The 21,033-nt window shown below is 41.8% G+C and overlaps 4 protein-coding genes across 4 annotated transcripts; 2 read left to right on the forward strand and 2 right to left on the reverse strand.

Annotated features, from left to right (window-relative positions):
• Positions 1-517: 517 nt before the first annotated feature.
• Positions 518-2,313, forward strand: EAF02_002786 (uncharacterized protein; the record flags this gene model as incomplete). The annotated part of the gene is made up of 5 exons (XM_038898834.1): positions 518-714; positions 768-906; positions 954-1,206; positions 1,320-1,792; positions 1,872-2,313. The coding sequence occupies 5 exons, from the start codon at positions 518-520 to the stop codon at positions 2,244-2,246; spliced, it is 1,437 nt and encodes a 478-aa protein (XP_038761122.1). The 3' UTR covers positions 2,247-2,313.
• Positions 2,314-7,002: 4,689 nt separating this feature from the next.
• EAF02_002787 (uncharacterized protein) lies at positions 7,003-8,948 on the reverse strand (the record flags this gene model as incomplete). The annotated part of the gene is made up of 3 exons (XM_038898835.1): positions 7,003-8,268; positions 8,328-8,526; positions 8,683-8,948. The coding sequence occupies 3 exons, from the start codon at positions 8,946-8,948 to the stop codon at positions 7,003-7,005; spliced, it is 1,731 nt and encodes a 576-aa protein (XP_038761123.1).
• Positions 8,949-16,629: 7,681 nt separating this feature from the next.
• EAF02_002788 (uncharacterized protein) lies at positions 16,630-19,707 on the forward strand (the record flags this gene model as incomplete). The annotated part of the gene is made up of 5 exons (XM_038898836.1): positions 16,630-17,434; positions 17,533-17,729; positions 17,790-17,949; positions 18,007-18,637; positions 18,712-19,707. 5 exons carry the CDS (start codon positions 16,630-16,632, stop codon positions 19,265-19,267), a joined length of 2,349 nt encoding a protein of 782 aa, XP_038761124.1. The 3' UTR covers positions 19,268-19,707.
• Positions 19,689-19,964, reverse strand: EAF02_002789 (uncharacterized protein; the record flags this gene model as incomplete). Its single annotated transcript, XM_038898837.1, has 1 exon — positions 19,689-19,964. One exon carries the CDS (start codon positions 19,962-19,964, stop codon positions 19,689-19,691), a length of 276 nt encoding a protein of 91 aa, XP_038761125.1.
• Between the last annotated feature and the right edge of the window lie 1,069 nt (positions 19,965-21,033).

The following is a 21,033-nucleotide window of genomic DNA, read 5'->3' on the forward strand; positions in this document are numbered from 1 at the left end:
ACGACTCGGAGAGATTCCGTTAATCTTACCACAAGCTATCGCTATTCAATATACCGATACCGAAAGGGTATGAAAAATTAGGAATATATAAGGCACGATAAACCAATATATTGACACAATAAATTAATCCAGCAATCAAGTGTTAAAACCAACGAGGTCTACATTTTTTAAAGACGCCATGTCAGGGGTGAGATTCGCAACATCTCGCTTGTGTCTCTGCATCGCTACCACATCCAGACCTTCGATATTTCCAGCCTTAATTGATTGGCTTGGATAACCAAAGTGACATAAAACCGTCTCCGAAGCACGCCTTTCGTTTGGCGCCGATTAGGGACTTTTAGATACTTCCATGTGTTAATCACAAAACGTGCGATGCTTGAGTTGAAATAAGATAAAGCTTGAAAAGCTTGAAAAGACTGCGGTCGACCAGTTGATCGGCGGAACACTGGCAAGTACTTAGAAGTCAGAGTATAGTCTCAATATCGATTGGAAACTTACATCCAAAGTATCATAGACGATGGGGCCGACAAACGATATCACAGCTCGGGTTGATAGTGTTGATGAGGACCCCACGGAGAAGAGCAATTCAGAGCTCAATAAACGACTTTTAGCAGTTGAATGGCACGAAGATGAAGAGAAACAGATCCTAAGGCGATTGGATTTCTATCTGATTCCTTTGGTCATGATTATGTTCTTCACTTTGAACTTGGATAGGTATACTCAGAACCACCAATTCTTAAATACAGAAAAGTTAACGTGGCACACAGAGGCAATATTTCAAATGCTCTGACAGATAATATGATGAAGGATCTTTCCATGAATCAAGAAATCGTCAATACAGGAAATAGTCTTGTCTACGTCGGTATATGCATTGGAGACATTCCCGCAAATCTGATGATTCAAAAGGTTTAACTTTACCACTTCCTTCAAGTCTTCGTATTAATCTTCAATAGGTTGGTGCCGATATCTGGCTGCCATGTCAACTTCTCGCCTGGGGTCTCGTAGCTACTTTCCAAGCTTTTATCAAGAACAAATCTGGTTTCCTAGCAACACGTTTCTTGCTTGGTCTATGTGAATCTGGATTTATTCCCGGCACGTTATGGTATCTCACCAAATGGTATACCAAACGTGAATTGGGAAAGAGAACAGTTCTATTCTTCATTGGTAGCTACACGGCGAATCTGCTCAATGGTCTCATTGCATACGGTTTATTGCGACTTCGTGGAAGAGCAGGCTTGACCAGGATGGCAATGGCTTTTTCTTATTGGTATGTGATGTCTTCACTTCCTCACCATGCACATTTTCTAATCATTCATTAGATGGACTCGCCACTCTCACCGTAGGAATCGCAACACTTTTTCTCCTACCCCGTGATCCCAGCCGCGGAAACTCCATTATCAAACCTCCCCTCTCATCCTTCACCCCTCGCGAATCCGAAATTCTCCTAGGACGACTCGTACGCGATAATCCATACAATACCGATCCTCGGGATTCTCATCTCTCTCAATTCCAAATCGTGGTTTCCGTTCTTACCGATTGGAAAGTTTGGGCGCATTGTTCGATGGCGTTGCTCGGATTGGAATATTCTCCTCCCATTGGAACATATTCCCCATCCATCATTAAAAGTTTTGGATTCGGAACTTTCAATTCGAATTTGTTGGTTATGCCGAATAGTGCTCTCCTGATCATCACTACATTTACGCTATCGTGGTGGAGTGATAAAGTGAATTCAAGAAGTATACCGATCATGTTTGCTGCAGTATGGCTACTTATCGGTTTGATCGTTCTCGATGTAAGTTCAACTACATACCATGCCCAGATCCATCAGCCATCTCACACGAACCACCAAACTAACACTCCTCCCCTCCCAGACACTCCCCCACACAAAAAGCAACTGGACCTTCTACGCCTTCCTCGTCTTCACCGGCGGCTCTCCCTCCTGGCACCCCCTCAACGTCGCCTGGCTCAACGCAAACCAACCTACCCCTCGACGACGCGCCATCGCCGTCGCGCTCTACATGGCGATGACGAATCTGAGCGCCGTGCCTGCGAGTCATATTTTCCAGGCGAGTGATAAGCCGTATTATCATAATGGGTTTAAGTTGCTGTTTATTATGGCGGCTATGGCGATTAGTGTTATGGTGGCGATGAGGTTTGCGTATCTGTGGTTGAATAGGAGGATTGAGGAGGGGAAGGGGACGGTAGAGGGAGGAGAGGTGGATAGAGGGTTTAGGTATCAGTTGTGAGGGTTGAGTTGGGGATTTGGTGGGTGAGAGAGAGGGTCGTGATGATTGAATGGAATGAGGATATAGATGAATTTAAAATAGGTTATTATATGAATAAATTGTTTGTAAAGTCTACAATCTAGAAATAATATGATACTAATACCAAACCACTACAGTATTGAAGAAGCTCAAGCGAGATGGGTAGTGAGGACGAAAATATAAGTAAGCATGCTTTTTTGATACTTTCTAATAATAGTAGAATAAACGGGACAGCTTTCCAGTGAAGGATATAGGGATCGAGCTATATGTACTTGTTTTTGAAGTGGTCTCATTTGTTATGGGAAGCGCAAATCGATCAACTGCCAAAATCTACACAATCAACAAATATCCTCTCAATTTATCACCTTAACTCTGTTGTCATACCTCTATACAGCAATCAACGTTCAATTACGCACGATCATCCATAAATGACAACACTCAGAGGACAGGAAAACAAAAGAACCCTTCCATAATACCCGTAACCCCCAGTATCATAATCCCCAAAGCCGTGGAAAAATTCCCGCGCCTCATAAGGTTAATCCGTTAATCAAATCACAGCCCCTTGTCTGTCTCTCTCAGTCGGTGAGATAGATAGATATTCTGAAACATAAATCTCCACGAGAGAAAGGAAGCTTATATAGGTATTTATCTAAGTAGTTGATTTCTCGGGATTGAAGAGTTTTGCTCACTTATGGTGAATGCAAACTTTCTATGTCTATGAGAGGGGAAGTAATCCTTTCTTTTCGTTCTTGGTATGTACTAACATAACCAGGGCTGGTTATGTTGATCCTGGAAGTCCCATTCGTTTATTTATTATGCTCTGATTTGTGGATTGGGAGATTCACTCGGAAGAGCTATCTAGAGGTAGGTAGGTAGGTACCTGGGTATATAAACGCAACTAGTATAGTATCTTCATTCCTCATTCAACACAGCAGAACATTGTGAACAAAGGTCAAGTGATGTGGATGACTAGATACCCTTAAGATTCTTTTTCGGAGTGGTGTTCCATTTGTAGGGATATTCGGGATGGGAATGGAGATGTTGGAAATTTTAAATATTGTTATTGATAGGGGATATCGTTGTTGATTCTTAAGGCATTATTTCTCCTATTCCCATCTCTGCATGTAGGTTGTGCTCGTACTTGTTGTCAAATTACATAAAGGTATTGTTGAATCTATATCCTTATCCCTATTTCTATCCCAGTTCTCTTCGTCCATCCAGAACCAACATTTGTCACATTTCCTCTACAAACTACAAGCCCGACAAGATTGAGAGTCAGATCTCATGAGTCCTCGAAACATGTACGGGGGGGAATGCATCCAAAATCAGCATGCTTGAATGTATTTGAAATTTCTGGAAGAGGGGGAGTTTATATATCCAGGATTCGGGTATCTGAGTTCATTTGATTGATTAGCTGATCAGGGATGGAACAAAAGGTAAGTGAATCCTTGAGCTCTGAAATTTTAATAGTGGGTATATAAAGATCTCAGAATCATTTGAACAGGAGTAGAAAGGAGTCACTACAGGCGTGGAGCCTGCTCAAGGAGTGAAAGACGTCGGTGATTCGATCCTGCGTTTGTTAGAAGTATATCTACTAAGATAAGTTTTCTATGACCATATTCGCTTATTCTGCAAGTCATTTGACAGTATCATCGACGTTGTCATTCTCATTTTTGCTGTCAATCGCAAGTGATATATCTTCATGATGCACGATGATTACAGTGCTAGCGATGGAGTAAATCTGTTGAGAACGCTATCCGATGGAATATTCTTGATATATTTGTGAGAATATGATGTCCAATAAAGGCCCTGTTCCAATTTTCTCGCGGAGAAGTGTATGGATTAATGATGAATATTGTTTGAGGTCTTTTATAGTGTGAAATCATACCCAATGTCTATTTGATCAGGACTTAGAGTGAATACTTCACACCCCAATAGGAGGCAAGAAACAGGTGGAGTGTGCTGGACGTTGTTTTTCTAAGAAACCACCAGGTGTATAAGGAGCCGGGTTGCTAATAGAATAGTGTTACAGAATACACTGACGCGCGGACTTCCGAGCATAAGGGAGTAGGAGAGGGGAGTATTCAAGCTTCCTGTGTTATACTCATGAACTTGATTATATCATAGAGACCAGTATCATCATCTATACTAAGTTCTTATTGCCGCCAGAGATACGTAGGTCTACTCGTTACCAACACCTCCCCCATCATCAAAACCAGACTGTCGCTGTCTTTTTACCCGCAAATCAGTTTGATACCACTCAAACTTTTGCCCACTGGTAGATATAAACTACACATATATGGATCATCCCCTATACACACTTTGAGCCATAGATCACACTCTCCTAGGACTTGCATGAATCCTCGATAATTATAAATCCAAGCATTTTTCTGCAGCAATTCTATTACAGAAAAAGATTCCTCCTCAGCTTAGACTTCTTATATAATCTATCTATCTACAAATAAGACACATGACTTGACTTTCACAATTAGTGAAGACAACCCGGGTGATAATTCCAGCATTGCAAAAATCTAAACATAAATTCCGAACGTAAACTTTAGGTATAAATCAACCATCTTCAACCCTCCCAAAGAAGCAGACCAGATCCAGAATACACACAACGAAATACCACCGGAGCAAAAATTCTGCTTCGGATTCATCTCACTCGATAGAAAGGAATGTGATATTCTATATATACACTTTGATCTTGTAGTAGAAAGTCACTTTCCCCATTTCCCTCCTTTATTTTGCCGAATGTGTTTCATACCGTCATTTTACATACCTAGTGTGCACACCCTCTATTTCTTCTGTCATCGTATGTGATTCTCAATTTTCAATTATAGATCTTACCCATTTCCTTATTTTTCTCCTTCTACTTATACCACACTGTCTCGTTCGAGTATGTGCTCTAGACACCCTGTCACTCACCGTCTTATGATTTCTTATCCATCTAGCAGGATTATAAACCTACTGAATATTCCGCTCAACTGTGAGAAGTATTCAGATATAAATGTACACATAAGTCGATACTGTGATAAGCGGCACTCAGCAAGAAAAATACAAAAATATATACATAACTACAGATTTGAAAAAGGGAATCGATGATCTCCCACTTCAGTCCCAACATACTGAACCTCTTTCAAATGAGTGACGAAGTCCCCAAAACTTTATTGCCCCCTCCCAAGAGTAACTTTCTTCGCTATATCGCTATATTTGTTTCCCACTCCACTCCTTTCCTTGCCATACCATACCATACCATACCATACCATACCATACCATACCATACCATACCATACCATACCATACCATACCATACCATACCATACCATACATACCATAACCATACCATAACCATACCATACCATAACCATACCATACATACCATACCATACCAGACCAATACCATACCATACCATACCAGTACCATACCAACATACTAACAACCTCAGAAACAACTCAAAAACAATCCAGGAATCGCCATACTACATACCCACACGTCGAGCGCCCCAGCAAACGCCCAGTCCAGTCTAACCAACAACAAACATCAAACTAACTCTCCAACCCAACTGTTCACTTCCATCCTGTAATCCACAGGATCAACACAACACAATACAACACCATCCATCCTCCTCCCAGCAACTCTAACTCTAACTCTAGTCCTACCCATAATTTCCTACCCATAATTCAACATCTCCCACTCATCACCCCCATTCTCTCTCTCACCATCCACGCACCATACATTCACCATCAAACTTCTCACACTCAAATCCCTCCCTCCAATCCAACATTCCATCGCAAATTCCTATCTATCCAAACCTCCAAACCATCAAAATTTTCCCCATCGAATTCCTAATCTAATCTCATTTTTCATCAGCCCCTCTCTTCTCCTTACCATATCTATCAATCAATCAATCATATTAACCTCACATATATTCCCCAAAAACACCAACCTCCTACCCATATTGCATATCTTTCACTCATCACCCCATTCTCTCTCTCATCACCCCATTCTCTCTCTTTCACCATCCATCCCTCCCTCCATCCATCCAAACTTCTCCCCATCTAATCCCATCTAATCCCACTCTCTCCCAACCCATTCCAACCCACCAAGAAAAGTTCGGAAATCCGGAATCTAAACAAACACCGCTGTGGCTGCAATGTTGCTAACCAAACCCCCCACATAGTCAGGATAGTTAGTCAACATCCAGCCCCAACCCCACCAAAATTCCCAAACTTCGATACCCTGAAAATTAACCTCACGACGGACCCAACCACTACTGTAAAGTGTCCTCATAGTGCCCGCAGATAGTGGTGGAGTTAATTAAATATTGTAACCTTATACCAACGTACAACAAGACGAATTGAGAATTTCTTACCACAAAAGATAATCTTCATCATTCACAGAATTCACATTCAAATCATCCACATAAAAATAAAATATTCATAAGACATCAAGAAACTTTGTATTAAGTATTAAGGTTGAAGTTGGTTTGCCCTAGTGGCAGATTGCGAAAAGACAGTCTGGGTATAGGGGGTATCAATACGCAGCAGAAATCGCAAGCGCAGGCAGACCAAAACATAAAAGACGCGTAAGAAAATGAAGATGGACAAAGAGTACTGCAAAAATGAGAGTGGTATCAATCAATCTTGGGGGTATTTCAAGGAGATCCGTTTTCCCGACGACAACAATAAGAAATCATTACGAAGATGCTATGCAACTTTAATGATGTGAGTTGCTTCATGCGGTAGCAGAAACTTGAGGAGTGGTGCTAGCTGGAGCAGCAACAACTGGCTCAGAGACGACTGGCTCAGTGACAGCTGGGGCATCTTCAGTGGCGGCGGTCTCTTCGGCGATCTTATCCTCAGCGTTGGTCTCGGCAGTTGGCTCAAGTGGCTTCTCAGCGGTCTTGTCAGCCTTTGGAGATGACTTGGACTTGACGGTAGCACGGAGCTTGGCGAAAGGTGACTTTGGCTTCTCAGTCTCCTCGTCACTGGTGGCGGCAGACTTATCCTTCTTGTTCAACCATGGAAGGGAGCTCTTGCGCTTATCGGCCTTGGTGATTGGAGTTTCAGCAGCCTTGGGGGTCTCACCATTGGTGACTGGTGACTCGGTGGTCTCAACTGGTGCTGGAGCAGCCTCAACATTGGTGTTCAATGGCTCAGTGGTATCAACAGCTGGGATAACTGGGGCATTCTCAGAAACTGGCTCCTCATCCTTTGGAGCAATAACTGGGGAAACAGCTTCAGGCTCAGGCTTCTTGTGAGAGAATCTAGATTGAAGAGTACCGAAGATACTGTTACGCTTGGTTGGAACTGGCTTCTCAACTGGAGCAGCGGCGGCAACAGGCTCCTCAACAGCTGGGGCAATAGCAGCTTCTTCAGTGGTGGCTGGAACTTCAGTAGCAACTGGCGCATCAACAACTGGAGCGGCGGAAGCATCAGTAACGACGACTGGCTCCTCAGTGGATGGAGAAGCAACAACTTCATCCTTTGGTGCCTCAGTCTTCTCTTCCTTCTTTCCGAAACCTGGGATGGCACCGAAGATGGAAGTACGCTTATCACCCTTGCGAGAAGCAGAACGGCTCTTGCGATCCTTCTTCTCAACCTTGAGTTCAGCCTTCTCCTCCTTCTTCTCTTCCTTTGCCTCAGCCTTGGCTTCAGCTTGCTCCTCTTTTTGTTCTTCCTTGGCCTCCTTTGCCTCTGCCTTTTCTTCCTTCTTCTCGGCCTTGATTTCAGCCTTTTCTTCTTTCTTCTCTTCCTTGGCCTCCTTCTTTGGGGTGGCGGCACCAGAGAATGGCTTGACCAAGGCAGCGTGGCTGGTCTTGTAAGTCTCACTCTCCTTGACAGATTCGGCGATTTCCTTAGCCTCTGCGACCTTGACCTTCAAGGTAGCAACCCAGTTATCACGTTCGGCGAGGTTGGCAGCTTGGAAGGTGTGCTTGTGGCCGTGGATGGTGAAGAAGAAGTCGACAGTGCCATCTTCGGAGACATCAGAAGCTTCGGACTGTAGAAACACATGTTAGAAAGGTTTCATCGGAAATGAAGTTAGGATGATCGACTTACCAAGTTCAAGATACCAGCTGGGCTGGCCTTGTCGCTGGACTTCTTGCTGAAGAACAAGAGACCCTTTCCAGTGTGGGATGACCAGGCAGCATTGTGGTTGCCAACATCTGGCTTCTCACCACGGAGGTAGCTAGAAAGGTTCTTGTGTTCAACTGGCTCAGATCCGAACCAGAAATGCTTCTTTTGGAAAATGAAGCTCCTGTAAAGGGAATACGTTAGTTTTCATTCATAAATCATATCGATCGAATTAGAGGTCATCTCAAACCCTTTAGAAGTAGGCGCAAACGATGGAGAATCGAATGCGCCTATTCTGGAATGAAGATATAAATCAAATTTTGGGTGAGTGATAACTTACTTGAGTAAACCTGGACCCTTGTAACCCAAAACTCCCTCCTCAACAGGTGTAACCTCCTTAGCAGCTGGTGCAGCCTCAGTAACAGCCTCTGTAGTTGGCTCCTCAACAACTGCTGGAGTTTCGGTGACTGGTTCAGTTGCAGCAACTGGTTCCTCGACCTTTGGCTCGGCGACCGGCTCAACAACTGGAGCTTCAGTAGTGGTAGTTACTGGAGCGGGAGCAGCAACGACTGGCTCCTCGACGACAGGCTTTTGAATATCCGACATTGTGAAATAAAAAGCAAATCAAATGAATCAAATATCCTTTTTATTATTATGATAGATAGATAGATGATAAGGAGAACTTGACGGTATGGATGGCGTAAGTTCCTCGATCTGATTTAAAGTATCTGAAGTAAACAAAGAGGAAATTCTTTGAAGTACAAGAAGATGTGGCAAGAAGGTTTATTAAGATAGATAAGGTGACAAAGTGTGAGGAAAGAAGGAAGGGAAGTAAAGAGAAAAGAGAATTTTTTTCCTTCTAATATGGTTATGGGCAGATTTACTTTTATTGCTTTAATACCATTTTAATACTTAGGTACCATGACTTTGCAAGGGCGTTAAAGCTAGCGGACTAGCGAAATGAGGTAGGAGGTAGGCACGGTAACTACTTTAAGGCGATAGGCTAGAAGAGACTATCTGAGGGTGGAGTGGGTTTATTGAAGAGTGCACGGACCAGTTGGGGCCACTTTAAGGCGTGAAGGGCTAATAAGGATCCACAAAAAAACAGACTATGAAGATGAAAGAAATGAAGTACCGTATTATAGGTAATCGACAGCAGATTGGGTAAGAGGAGGTATGTATGGAGTGATGGGTGAGTGAAGAGTTGATAAGTGAGTGAAGAATGGATATCTCAGTGTGTGTGATGAGTCAGTGATGAGTGAATGATGGAATGAGGAATAAGGGAATAAGGGAATAAGGGAACAAGGGAATAATAAGTGAGTGAGGAGTGAAGTGTGATATTCGAATAAAGAGAGGTTTACGTATCTACCTACAAAGTACTAACTAGCTATCGACAGGAATAGATACATAAATGATTCACACCATATACTTATGATTAGGATACTCTACAAGACTCACTCATTCATGATTCATCACTTATGTAATAGAATTTATTTGAGTACATTCTATCCCTAGGTAGACTCAGTAGAGACACTTGTGTATATGTATGTGGATGGATAGTAATACTGATCAAGACCATCTATCATCTATCATCTATGTCACATTTACCTCCATCTACCATTTAATCTTAGTTCCATTCTTTCAAAGGATTTATTAGTAAAAGGAGTATTTGATGCGTATGTAATCTCCAATACAGTCATCTAATCAGTCAGTCAGTCTGTCAGTCTGTCAGTCTGTCAGTTATTAGTCTCAGTACAACCAAGTAGGTGTATTTCATTACTTCTACGTAATCTTCAATACAATGTTAACAAAAATATTTACAGTCACTCAATATCGATACCCTTTTCTCCTTTGCAAACATTCTCATTCCTATTCCCCTCCTTTCTCTCTCTATCGTCTATCCCTCTCTCCCTCCTCCCTCCCTCTCATCCCTTATTTGATCCTCTTGGATTAAACCCGGCTATATAAAATGGGTCTGGAACTTTTCATGTGGATTCCATTTTGATCTTCCATCTCTCAAACCTTCAAACCTTCCAATGATTGAAGCGATGGAACCATGATTCCCATGGATTGATGGATGGATCATGGATGCCATAGTGTTCAGATGAATCAATTAACTTTCCGATGACCACACTGACTCCATAGAAAACATATTATATTGAAAACCGACGGCCACTCATCCCACTCCCCTCTCCTGATTATGAATCCCCGTACCTGTATCTTCTATCAAATGTTCCATACCACCCCCTACCACCGACCGATCCATCATCTCGAATCCAGAATACGATAAATCTTGCAATTCCGATGTTTTATATTCCGTATCCTTCAAAACTTTAACGGCACGTTCATTACAAAGTAATCATTTTTCAATATCACTCCACCATCCAATCCATTCAGAGATGATGTATGTATATGGACAATGGTGTGGTGTGTGGTGTATGTGGTGTATGTAGTGTATAGATTATACCGGCGCATAAAGAGTTTCATCGACAACCCAAAGAGTGGCAACATAATATCCCCAAATCCTCCACCACCAGTGAGTATTCTCACCAGGAAGACCATTCATTTCCTTCCATGTTGCACCGAACCTTTGCACCAAACCTTTACAACCTGTCAAAGTCTTAACATTTCTTCTCCAGTTTCATCACCTCTACTCTGTACCTTTCAAATTTTTATATTGTATTTCGTAAGCATCTCAACATCTCAACATCATACATCATACATCATACATCAAACATCAAACATCAAACATCAAACATCACTCTCTATCGTAAACACGCCATAACAAATCATTTTTATATCATCCCATCACTCGATCAAGAATCTCCAACCCTCTACCCTTTTAAGGCAAGCCGTATCGGCGCATACGGTTTTTCAACAGGGGATTTATGCTCGCATGATCAATACATAGGGCGATCTTGCTTTAGTCTTATTGTGAATGCCGATGTTGTGTTGGATGTGTGGCTCTAGTGGCCCTCCAATCCAATCTATTCCTATCATCAGCATGCAACACAACATGCAGAACAATGTAGAATGGAGCGAGAGATATGAATGATATGCTAGGAGCGGGAGGCGTCTCTATCTCTCGACAACTTGAATGGACTCGTATCGCCGCACTCATCTTCCTGTGAGAAACAAGCACCCGCCACTCCTTTTCCCACAACCTATCCTTTCCTTCGCATCCATCTCAAAGGGAGAAAAAAATGTTGACCATCCATATCCCAAATTAAAAATGGGGTTCGAATGATGATTGATGATTGATTCTTGAAAATCATTGAATATATTCAACACGGACCAATTCTCACCATCAAAGCTTTTCTTATCTCCTAACCATGGCCAGGGATGAACATTTGAACATTTGATTTGACCGTCCACTCCAAAAATGATACTTTGATGATGGATGTTCAACCTCATCGGATCATAATGTATCGTATACAAGGAATATTACCTTTTTAGGAAAAGTCACACACACTCTTGATATATATACATTCATGCGCATGACAACATACCTACTGCAACAGCGTACCATAAGCCATTGTGGCAATATGCAGCCTTCTCCGATATACAAAGTCACGTATGAATAGGGGGGAGAAGAGACCCTCGAGAGGACGAGAGGGTCATGGCACGACAAACGCTCCAACGGTACCAGGGGACCATGAGAAGAAAGATGGGAAATGGAAAGAATGGAGCACGACAAATAGGAGGAAGCATTGTTATTTTTGTGCTCTGAGCTTGGAAGGCGAGGGCGTGGGCGTGGGCGTGGGCGTTCTGACCATGTGAACAACGAGTAAGCGTGAAATTTTTGAAAGGTGTCGGTTTATCCATCTCCAGAACTATTTTTGATTTGTGACTTTGATATCTGACTTTGATATTTGATGTTGGTCCCTCTTTTGGTTTTACGGGCGTCTTGGTAATTCGTGATAACATTGAAAAAGGTATATACATATCTATATATGGACAATTGATGATTGAGTTTACTAGGATGCAATGTATATCCATCTACCTCGGGAGGTAACATCATGATCATATACGATGTAGAGTAGAAAGTATGACATAGGATTTCATGCAACTCAAATGCATTAAAACCTTCCCAGCTTCATATCTTGATTGAGTTACAGGAATAACTCAAGTGATCTCTTCCTCTTGCTTTCTCTCTGTTGTCTCTCTCCTTCTATCTTCTGGAAGGGAAATCCTCAGAATGATCCCTCAAAATGATCTCAAAATAACCCTCAAAATAACCCTCAAAATGAACCCTCAAAATAACCCTCAAAATAACCCTCAAAATAACCCTCAAAATAACCCTCAAAATAAACCCTCAAAATAAACCCTCAGACATCATCCAAACTTTCTTCTACTGCAGTCTCCAGTCCCTAGCACTCGTAAATTTTGACAACCCTCAAACCCCAATTTCCCTACATACCACTAAAATATAACTATTGGTCCGTCCAAGACCATTTCGGAAGGGTTTCACTACTCATTGAGCTACCGTAAGATTATAGTGTTGGTTGGTGCCCACATCATTGACTAAGTTCATGTGGAACTTTGCTGTGGAGCATCAGCATGAGTTTGCGAAGATGTCCTATCTCATTTACCGACAGGTGTGCACATGTGTGGTACATACTTAGGTACATAAGATCTTGGAAATGTCGTCTGATCATCGGAGGCGAGGGATCAATCGAATTGTTATTATTTTGTTTTGTTGATGGAGGAGGTCCCGACTACACAATACAATTCGTCGGTAGGTATGGAGAAATAGAACAGAGGTGAAAGGAAGGTTTGTATCTCGAGATCAATCTATTGTTGTTACCTTTGAAAGAATAACAGAAAGAGAAAGCTACTACTACGTTGACTCTAACGACAACCTTGATGCGTGCAGATATCATAAAGCTAATCATCCAGTATACCTCAAAGAAAGACTCAATTGACTTCCTCCAAATACTACTCAGGGTACTATACATTCGAAGAATTAACAATAACACAACAATCATCCTATTCCTCTCAGAAATCTCACATCATTCCATCTAAAGAGTCAGTCACACGACGATAAGGTTTTATCTCCTCCCACATCGACCAACCAACCTTATTCCACCCACCGCCCCATTTCCTTTCACCTTGGCCTCGACCTTTTCCAATCTCTCACCTGGGGTATCGGAAAATCCAATTTCTACATCCACACCACACGATCCAAGAATCTCCTCCTTCAATCTAGGAATGCCTTGCCAATTTTTCTTAAGGAGGGGTCGATTTTGATATTCTTCTAGGCGGGGGCCTTATCCAATCACAACACCACAGATGTACACCGAGGGGTAACATGACTCAGATATGAATCAACATCATTCCATCCTACTCTTTCCAACCCACCCAAAGCACACCAAACTAACCTCTCGATCTCCACGCTGCAAACCTCGCACTCGCGAATGACCAAAAACGTCTCAAGGTGGTGTCAGGGAAGTTGATTCCAAGTACGGTAGGGTAGGTATCTTCAACACGCGGTGTGAACACCCCTGGCGCTCTTCAAAAATTCTTGATAGGTCGATTGTCAACCATACATGTGGTCTGGGTTGGGGGAAATGCGATGGGTTATCCATGGACAAACGCAATGCCGAGAGATTCTTGCACAGTGTTGCATCATCGCACTTCCATCACTTTTGGTCGCTTGCTTTTGCTTTTGCGCGATGTGATCCGCGACGAATGGGAAATGGCGATGGGAAATGGTAGGTTGCTGGCTAGGCAGGTGATTACTCACCGCTCATGTACTGTGAATAGGAATGGGGGGTTGATTGGAGGAGGAGGATTTGATGGTTGGGGATGGTGAGGTTTTTTTGCTTGAGTTTATGTGTTTTTGGTTTTTTTTGATGCTGATGAGATCAATTTGTTTTTGTTTTTGCTATTGTTTTTGCTATTGCTATTGCTATTGCTATTGCTATTGCTGCCATCTATATTGTAATTGCTTTGAAATCCAGTTTTGAAATTCTTTCAAGTAAGGTGTTTTATCAAGATCATTTGTATGTTGATTACTGCTGCTGCTATTGTAGTTGTCAGCAATATCATTTCATAATGTTTTCAAAAACTCTCGTCTGGTGTTGATAAGACTAGACTCCATGATATTTCTGAAAGTTGCATAACTGAAATTCATTTTATGTGCTTGATATAAATCACGATGAGATCTCTCTGTTTATTGTTAAAGAGTTGTACAAGTGAGAATTCTTATCGGGTTCTTTGCTATGGGGTTGCTATGGATGGAATTGATATTCTTGTTTTTGGACAGTTTAGAATGGGGTTCTTCGTGGGCTGAAGTTGCTGGTGGACTGAAGTTGCTGGTGGTGATTAGAGAGTTGCTGTATTGATCCATGGATGTTCTTGATATCCAATGTTCTTGATATCTAATGCTCTTGACTGGTCTTGGGTGGTTCTTTGAGGTTTGTTTGTTTGTTTGTTAGATGAAGCATGTATATGAAGCATATATTTTTATCAACTCGCCTCTAAACTTTTGCTTCACCAATTCACTTCTGCAAGCAGTCAAACCTTTTCATTGATCAAGCAGTTGGTATTCATTGGGGGCTCCATACCATTCATAAACCTAACGGTGATATCAAATTTAACTCTTCTATCTCAAGGTGGATGTTGGAGTTCATATTCCTTTTGTATTGAGACAATAATCATGGTCTTGAATTTTCTGGGGAGTCGAGAGTTTCTAGGGGAATTTGCAGTGGCGGAAATCAGAGGACGAAAAATGTTAAGGTTACTTATGGACATGTAGTGAATTTACTTCTTGAGTCTTACCAATGTCTAGGGCTGACGTTAAAATACTTGTTCTCGATCATAGATTCAGGAGAAAACAGAAAGGATAGTAAAGGGTCTTGATGTTGAATGGAATGTTTTGTTCTGGATTGAGGACTCGAATCAAGCTAGCAGTAGTAAATATGTGTTCTCTAAATCTTGAACTGCATGGATTGTATACTGGATTGTGTACTTCAAGTGCCCCCCCTGAGTTCATGTGAGACGCAATGAATTTCTTTGATGGGTATGAACAATTTGACGAGCAGTCATCAAAATCTGCCTGGTTCTCTGTCAGTGAACAAACATGTGATAAACATTTCTGTACCTTATTTACTTTTCTTTCAAATTGCAACGTAGGATGATTAGAATCATCGCTGCCTGATTTAGCATTCACTAAGCCTCCAAATATGATTCACAGTCAACAACATTCACTGCAAATATCCACCTCGTCGTCGCACAGTGGATATCCTGCCTTACAACCCCGCTCTCCCTCGTTCCATAAATAGACAACCCCGGGTTTCATATCCGAATGACCCCGGTGGTTTGAAGCATGGTATTTGACTCTTCTTGACCTGGAACCTTATCTTTTTCTTCTGAGTCTTCTATCCATCCTCTTCTTTCTTCCATCCTTCCATCTCGAACCCAAACCCGAACCTCAAACACTTAACTTTCATCAAGTCTTACTTGATAGCTTCTTGATCTTTACAAGTTTACTTGTGTATTGATTCTTTGCATTCCTGCGTTTACTATCTCCTTTCCTTGATAGCTTCAAGACGCGCACCGTCTTCTACCTCCAATCTTGAGACATCTCTCTTACTTCCCTTGACCTCTTTCCCCTGGCAGAGCTCGGAGAAGGCTTGTCATTTTGATTCATAAAGAACTTAAAGTATCTTCTTCACAAGTGACGCTTTTATTTCTTAAAAGAGGATTTCGAAGTACATAAATATCTGTAAGTGTTCTTTAGATACACCCTCACAAACCCATCTCCAAATATATCCTCTTTCTCTCTCCATCCAGAAAGTCGCACCTTCTTTCAAACCCCCTGATATTATAGCTTGTTGGAGATTCCCATCCTCGAACCATTTCTATCATCATTACCCCGCACTTCACCTTTTAGGAGATTTTCTCCACTGTTTGGATTTGATGCTAATACATTTTTCAGGCTGTGCCAAACAAAGCAGGTACCATTCATGTTCATAACTTCGACTAGTCTTACTACATTTGCTTGATATTTCAAGTATTTCTTGCTGGTCGATTCAAGAATTCTTTGCATTGCATAGGTTGAACAGTTTAATATCTGTAAGTCCTTGATGAAGCTTGTTTGTGCTTCAAAAACACTGCCCCTTATTTTCTTTCCGTCGCATTGGCCATTTCCCGAGATTCGTCATGTGCTATACCTCCCTTCTACCTCCCTCTCACTGATTTTATCTTCTTCACCACCACCACCATCATTCAGTTGGGAAAGTTCTATTCTAACTCTCACTAGATCTTTGATACACCATTCATTATGGGTAACAAGAATAAACCCAAAGTCAAGGCGAATGAGGGTCAACATAGTGGTAAACAATTATGGACTACATATGCAACACCTACTTCGAAGAAAGGTCCAATGTGGAAGCAAGCTCCAAAGAAATTCATTCCTGAAGTTTCTAATGAAGCAAATACATGGATATGGCCTTCTCTGGATCAGCAAAAATCACAAGTTGGTGGTAAATCTGCAAAGACTGCCAAGAAACCCCCTGCAGAGGCAATTAACAATCCCATTGGGACTGCATTTGTTACAGGTTTCTGTTCAAACAAATTCGTTTTGAGATATTACACCAATAATTCTGTACCTGCCAAAGGATCCATTTGGGAACATCCGCCTCTTCCTGGCACTGCCAAATTCCAGGCTCCTTCTGATCTAGATCCAGCTGCATGGTCTACTGTGCCCGAAAATGCAAAATGGTCTACGCTCCCTGCATATGCCATTAATCCTGCACTCAAATCAGTTGAAGTTCCATGGTGCACCAAAAAGAGAGCAATTACAATCCTCACATGGGCGGCTCCTTCAGGTCCAGATGTTGCAGTTTCTGCTAATGTGACAAGTCCACCGGCTACCCAGAGTCCTTGGGTTACAGTACCAACTAATTTTGCATTTCCTACTCCTCTCGAACAGGAAAATCCTAATAATGTTGCGAACCTTGATTGGGGTGATTGGGGTGTGCAACCAGCGGTAGTTTCTGAGAAAGATGCTATTGCAGCAAATATCTGGGACGATGGACCAGAACCAGTAGAGCCTTTTCCCACTTTGGTTGACTGGCCTTTCACGGGTGAAAAAGATAGATTAAAGAAGTTGGTTTCATTGGTATGATATTTATCCACTGCTTCCACTGTTTATGACAAGTTTTATTCTAACTACATACTTTAGGGACCATTTTGCTTCAACTACAAGGAAAAGTGCTCAAACATCCCAAACAAAATCAAGAACAAAGTGCATTGATCAGAGTACTTCAAGTAGAAGGTATCAATACCATTCTTCTCAAATTTATTTGGGAAAATCATAGCAATGCTTCTGCCCTTTGTCGAACCAGTCAGAGATCATGGGAAGTTGCGATGGCTGTTACTGTGAGTTTTGGTTTATCTTATCGTTAATGCACTACGTACAGGGCTGACTGATACGTGCAGGGAATTTGGGATATGACTGAAGGTTGTTTCGAAGGCTGTGATTTACCGATAGAGGGCAATGACTCCGGCGGTAGAGCAGCTTCAGTTGTTGTGGTCACACCTACTAGGGATATGGAACCCATCAAATATGTTACTCAAATTAAGAACTTGAATAAGATGTGTAAGTTCTTTTCCTCCCTCTCTTGTTCAAATCAAATCACTAAGATACTCTCATCAGGTATGGCTATGCATAACTTCAGCGGATTTCTTCAAAACATCCAATTACATCACGTTCCCTTCCTCACCACCCACATTCTCGCCTTACTCGTTCCCGAAATGCGCAAGCTCAAAACCCTCGGTGTTTACAACTGTGAATTGATTCATCTCGGTGATGGGATTGAACTCCTCAACATCATCACGCGAGATCGTCTTCGCGGTTGCGAACACCAAGTCGATTTAGATTTCTATCCAGCATACCATCTTGGTCCTCATCCTTTCTATCAAGCAGGTGATCGGAAAGGAGAGAGAAGATTAGGGGCAGAGTATTCATATGGTGTTACTTGGGATGATCCCGGTATGCACGTTGCTGATATCCGAATTGCAATCTGGCAGGAAGTTCACGGTCTTCTTCGCCAGACACGTGCTCAGGGTATTGATTTTGTTTCTAAACATACGATGTTCAGGCAATGGTTGGATAAGTCGCCTTGTATGCTGGTCGAGGAAACTCTCAAGATCCTGATGGATGATGACGCGACGATCGATCAAATTATCGCCCATGTTGCATATGCAGATTTTGGTGGCAGGGTTGAGAAATATTTCGCGGCTTTGAAAGGAAAAGGCATTGCGAATAAAACCGAGGGTGTGAAATGGTATGTTATCACCTCTTTTCTTCAGACATCCCCATCCTTCATATATCATCAAACTAACAGCATTCTTTCTCTAGGATGGAAGAAGGTTTCACGTGTTGTCAATGTAGACATCTCCTCCCCGGAGTCTGGTTCTCCTACCAAATGATCCGATACTACAAGCTCGATCCCATCGACGAACCCGTCTGTCAAGCCTGCAAATTATACCAATATCTAAACCAGGAAGACGACCACTACAAAGTACAAAAGTTCAACATCATCAAAGAATGGGTATGGGAGCCCACCTCCAACGTTCCCGGAGATCCAGGAAAATGGAATACCAACGATATAGGCAAATTTCTCCGCATTTTCAGGGATACACCTCAAGGCAGCAGAATCAGAGGGTTAGCTCGAACACTACATGATAAGAGAAGGCTTGATGAGGCTCATGATATCTTTCATGAAATCGATGAGGTGCAGAGACCAATTAGCATTCAGGCTTTGGGAAGAAGAGGCGCGTATGGAATTCGTGCGGCGACGGTCCAGGATAAGTTGTGGATTGAGAGTGGAAGAAAACATAGTGAATGGGATTCTTTCCGGGAAGATCGTATTAATGGACATGGTGTACCGGCTACCTTTAGGGGTCATTGGTAGATTGCTTTGCATCTTGATGAGGTTGATGGTGCTGGGTTTATGGCTTTGCTTCCTTTGTCTGCTCTGCTTTGAGCCCATCAATTTCTTCATCCATCGATGATGCATTTTCGACACCAAACCACATGTCCTACATCCCAGCAAGCATACATAGGTAGATCTTTCACCTTGCTCCCAACATTCAATTCCTAGAATGAACAAACGACTTCTCGATCCACAGTACAGAAGAAGAGCATTCCGATATCACTCCCGATGAACTCCTCCTCTATCTCGACTCTAACTCCAACAACATCGATATCGATTTCAAACCCATTTCTGGACCATGAATCACCAACGAAACTTACACAACCCACCTAGCTAAAGCAAGCTTTTCTCGCTAGCTGAAGTTATCTACACACTGATACTTTTCCTTTGGTTCATTTATTCATTTCATTTCATTTCTCTGCATCTCTCTTCTCTCCTCTTCTCTTCTCTTCTCTTCTCTTCTCTTCTCTTCTCTTCTCTTCTCTTCTCTTCTCTTCTCTTCTCTTCTCTTCTCTTCTCTTCTCTTCTCTTCTCTGGACAAAAGGATATGCTTTTCTGCATCACGACACAATACGATACGATACGATACGATACGATACGATACGATACGATACGATACGATACGATACGATACGATACGATACGATACGATACGATACGATACGATACGGTACATCATAATAAATTTCACTCCAAATTAGATATCTACACCACACCACAGCACAGCACAGCACAAATTCTCGATCATCCAGAAGAAGAGAGGAGAGAAGATCTACATCAATTCGTCTATTCATTTATTTCCTTGGTCCTATTTTCATTTCATTTCATTTGATTTCATTCTATTTCAATTTACTCTATTCTATTTTCGAAAAATGGATGGTCACATACATACGCACACATACACATGGATCGATGGAGTTCAGAATATGGAGTATAGAGAGGAGTTGAAATTTACTGGCTGGTATTAAGTTATTGGCGTTGTTTTATTTTCCTCTTTTCTTTTCTTTTCTTTTCTTTTGTTTTCTTTATGCTTTGCTGGGTGGGAGTTTGATGGGCTGGGATGCGTTATTCGATGGATGGGAGTTTGATGGGACGGGATGGGTTATTTGATGGGAGTTTCTGGAGGGAACAGTAATAGAAACAGAGAGAGCAAGAGAGCAAGAAAGAAAGCGAGCGAGCAAAAATGCTGACACCAAGTAATCATCATTTATCCTCCCTCCTCTTCTTTCCACTTCTCTATTTTCCATCCATTACTCACAAGAACTTCTAAATTCCGGCATAATACAAACCTAGATATAGAGAAGAGATTAAACTTGCCTACTCGCTTGCTGGTATTAATTTATTGGCGTTGGTTTGGTTTAGTTTACTCTTTCTATTTCATTTCATTCCATTTCTCTTCAGTACTTCTTGAGATTCTGGATAATGAGGGAGGGATTAGATAGTGTTTACTTCTTTGCTTTTTTGATTCTGCGATTTGGGGTGGATTCTTCCTTTCTTCTTTTCTGATAAATTTGTTTCTGATTCGTTTCTTTTCTTTGCCTCAATAGATTAGATGCATATGTTGCGTTGCGGTGCGGTGCATTGAATTGAATCAAATTGATTTCTTACAAGATGATTGGAGATGGAGTTTTGTGTGTTTGTATGTTTTCGTGCTTGCTTGCTTGCTTGGTGATATAATGTGATGTAATATAATATAATATGATACAATATATTATAAACTTTAGATGTCAACGATTTACCTACCT

This window comes from Botrytis sinoallii (genome assembly GCF_014898435.1).
Source record: "Botrytis sinoallii strain Bc 23 chromosome Unknown BSIN_004, whole genome shotgun sequence".
Lineage (NCBI taxonomy): Eukaryota > Fungi > Ascomycota > Leotiomycetes > Helotiales > Sclerotiniaceae > Botrytis > Botrytis sinoallii.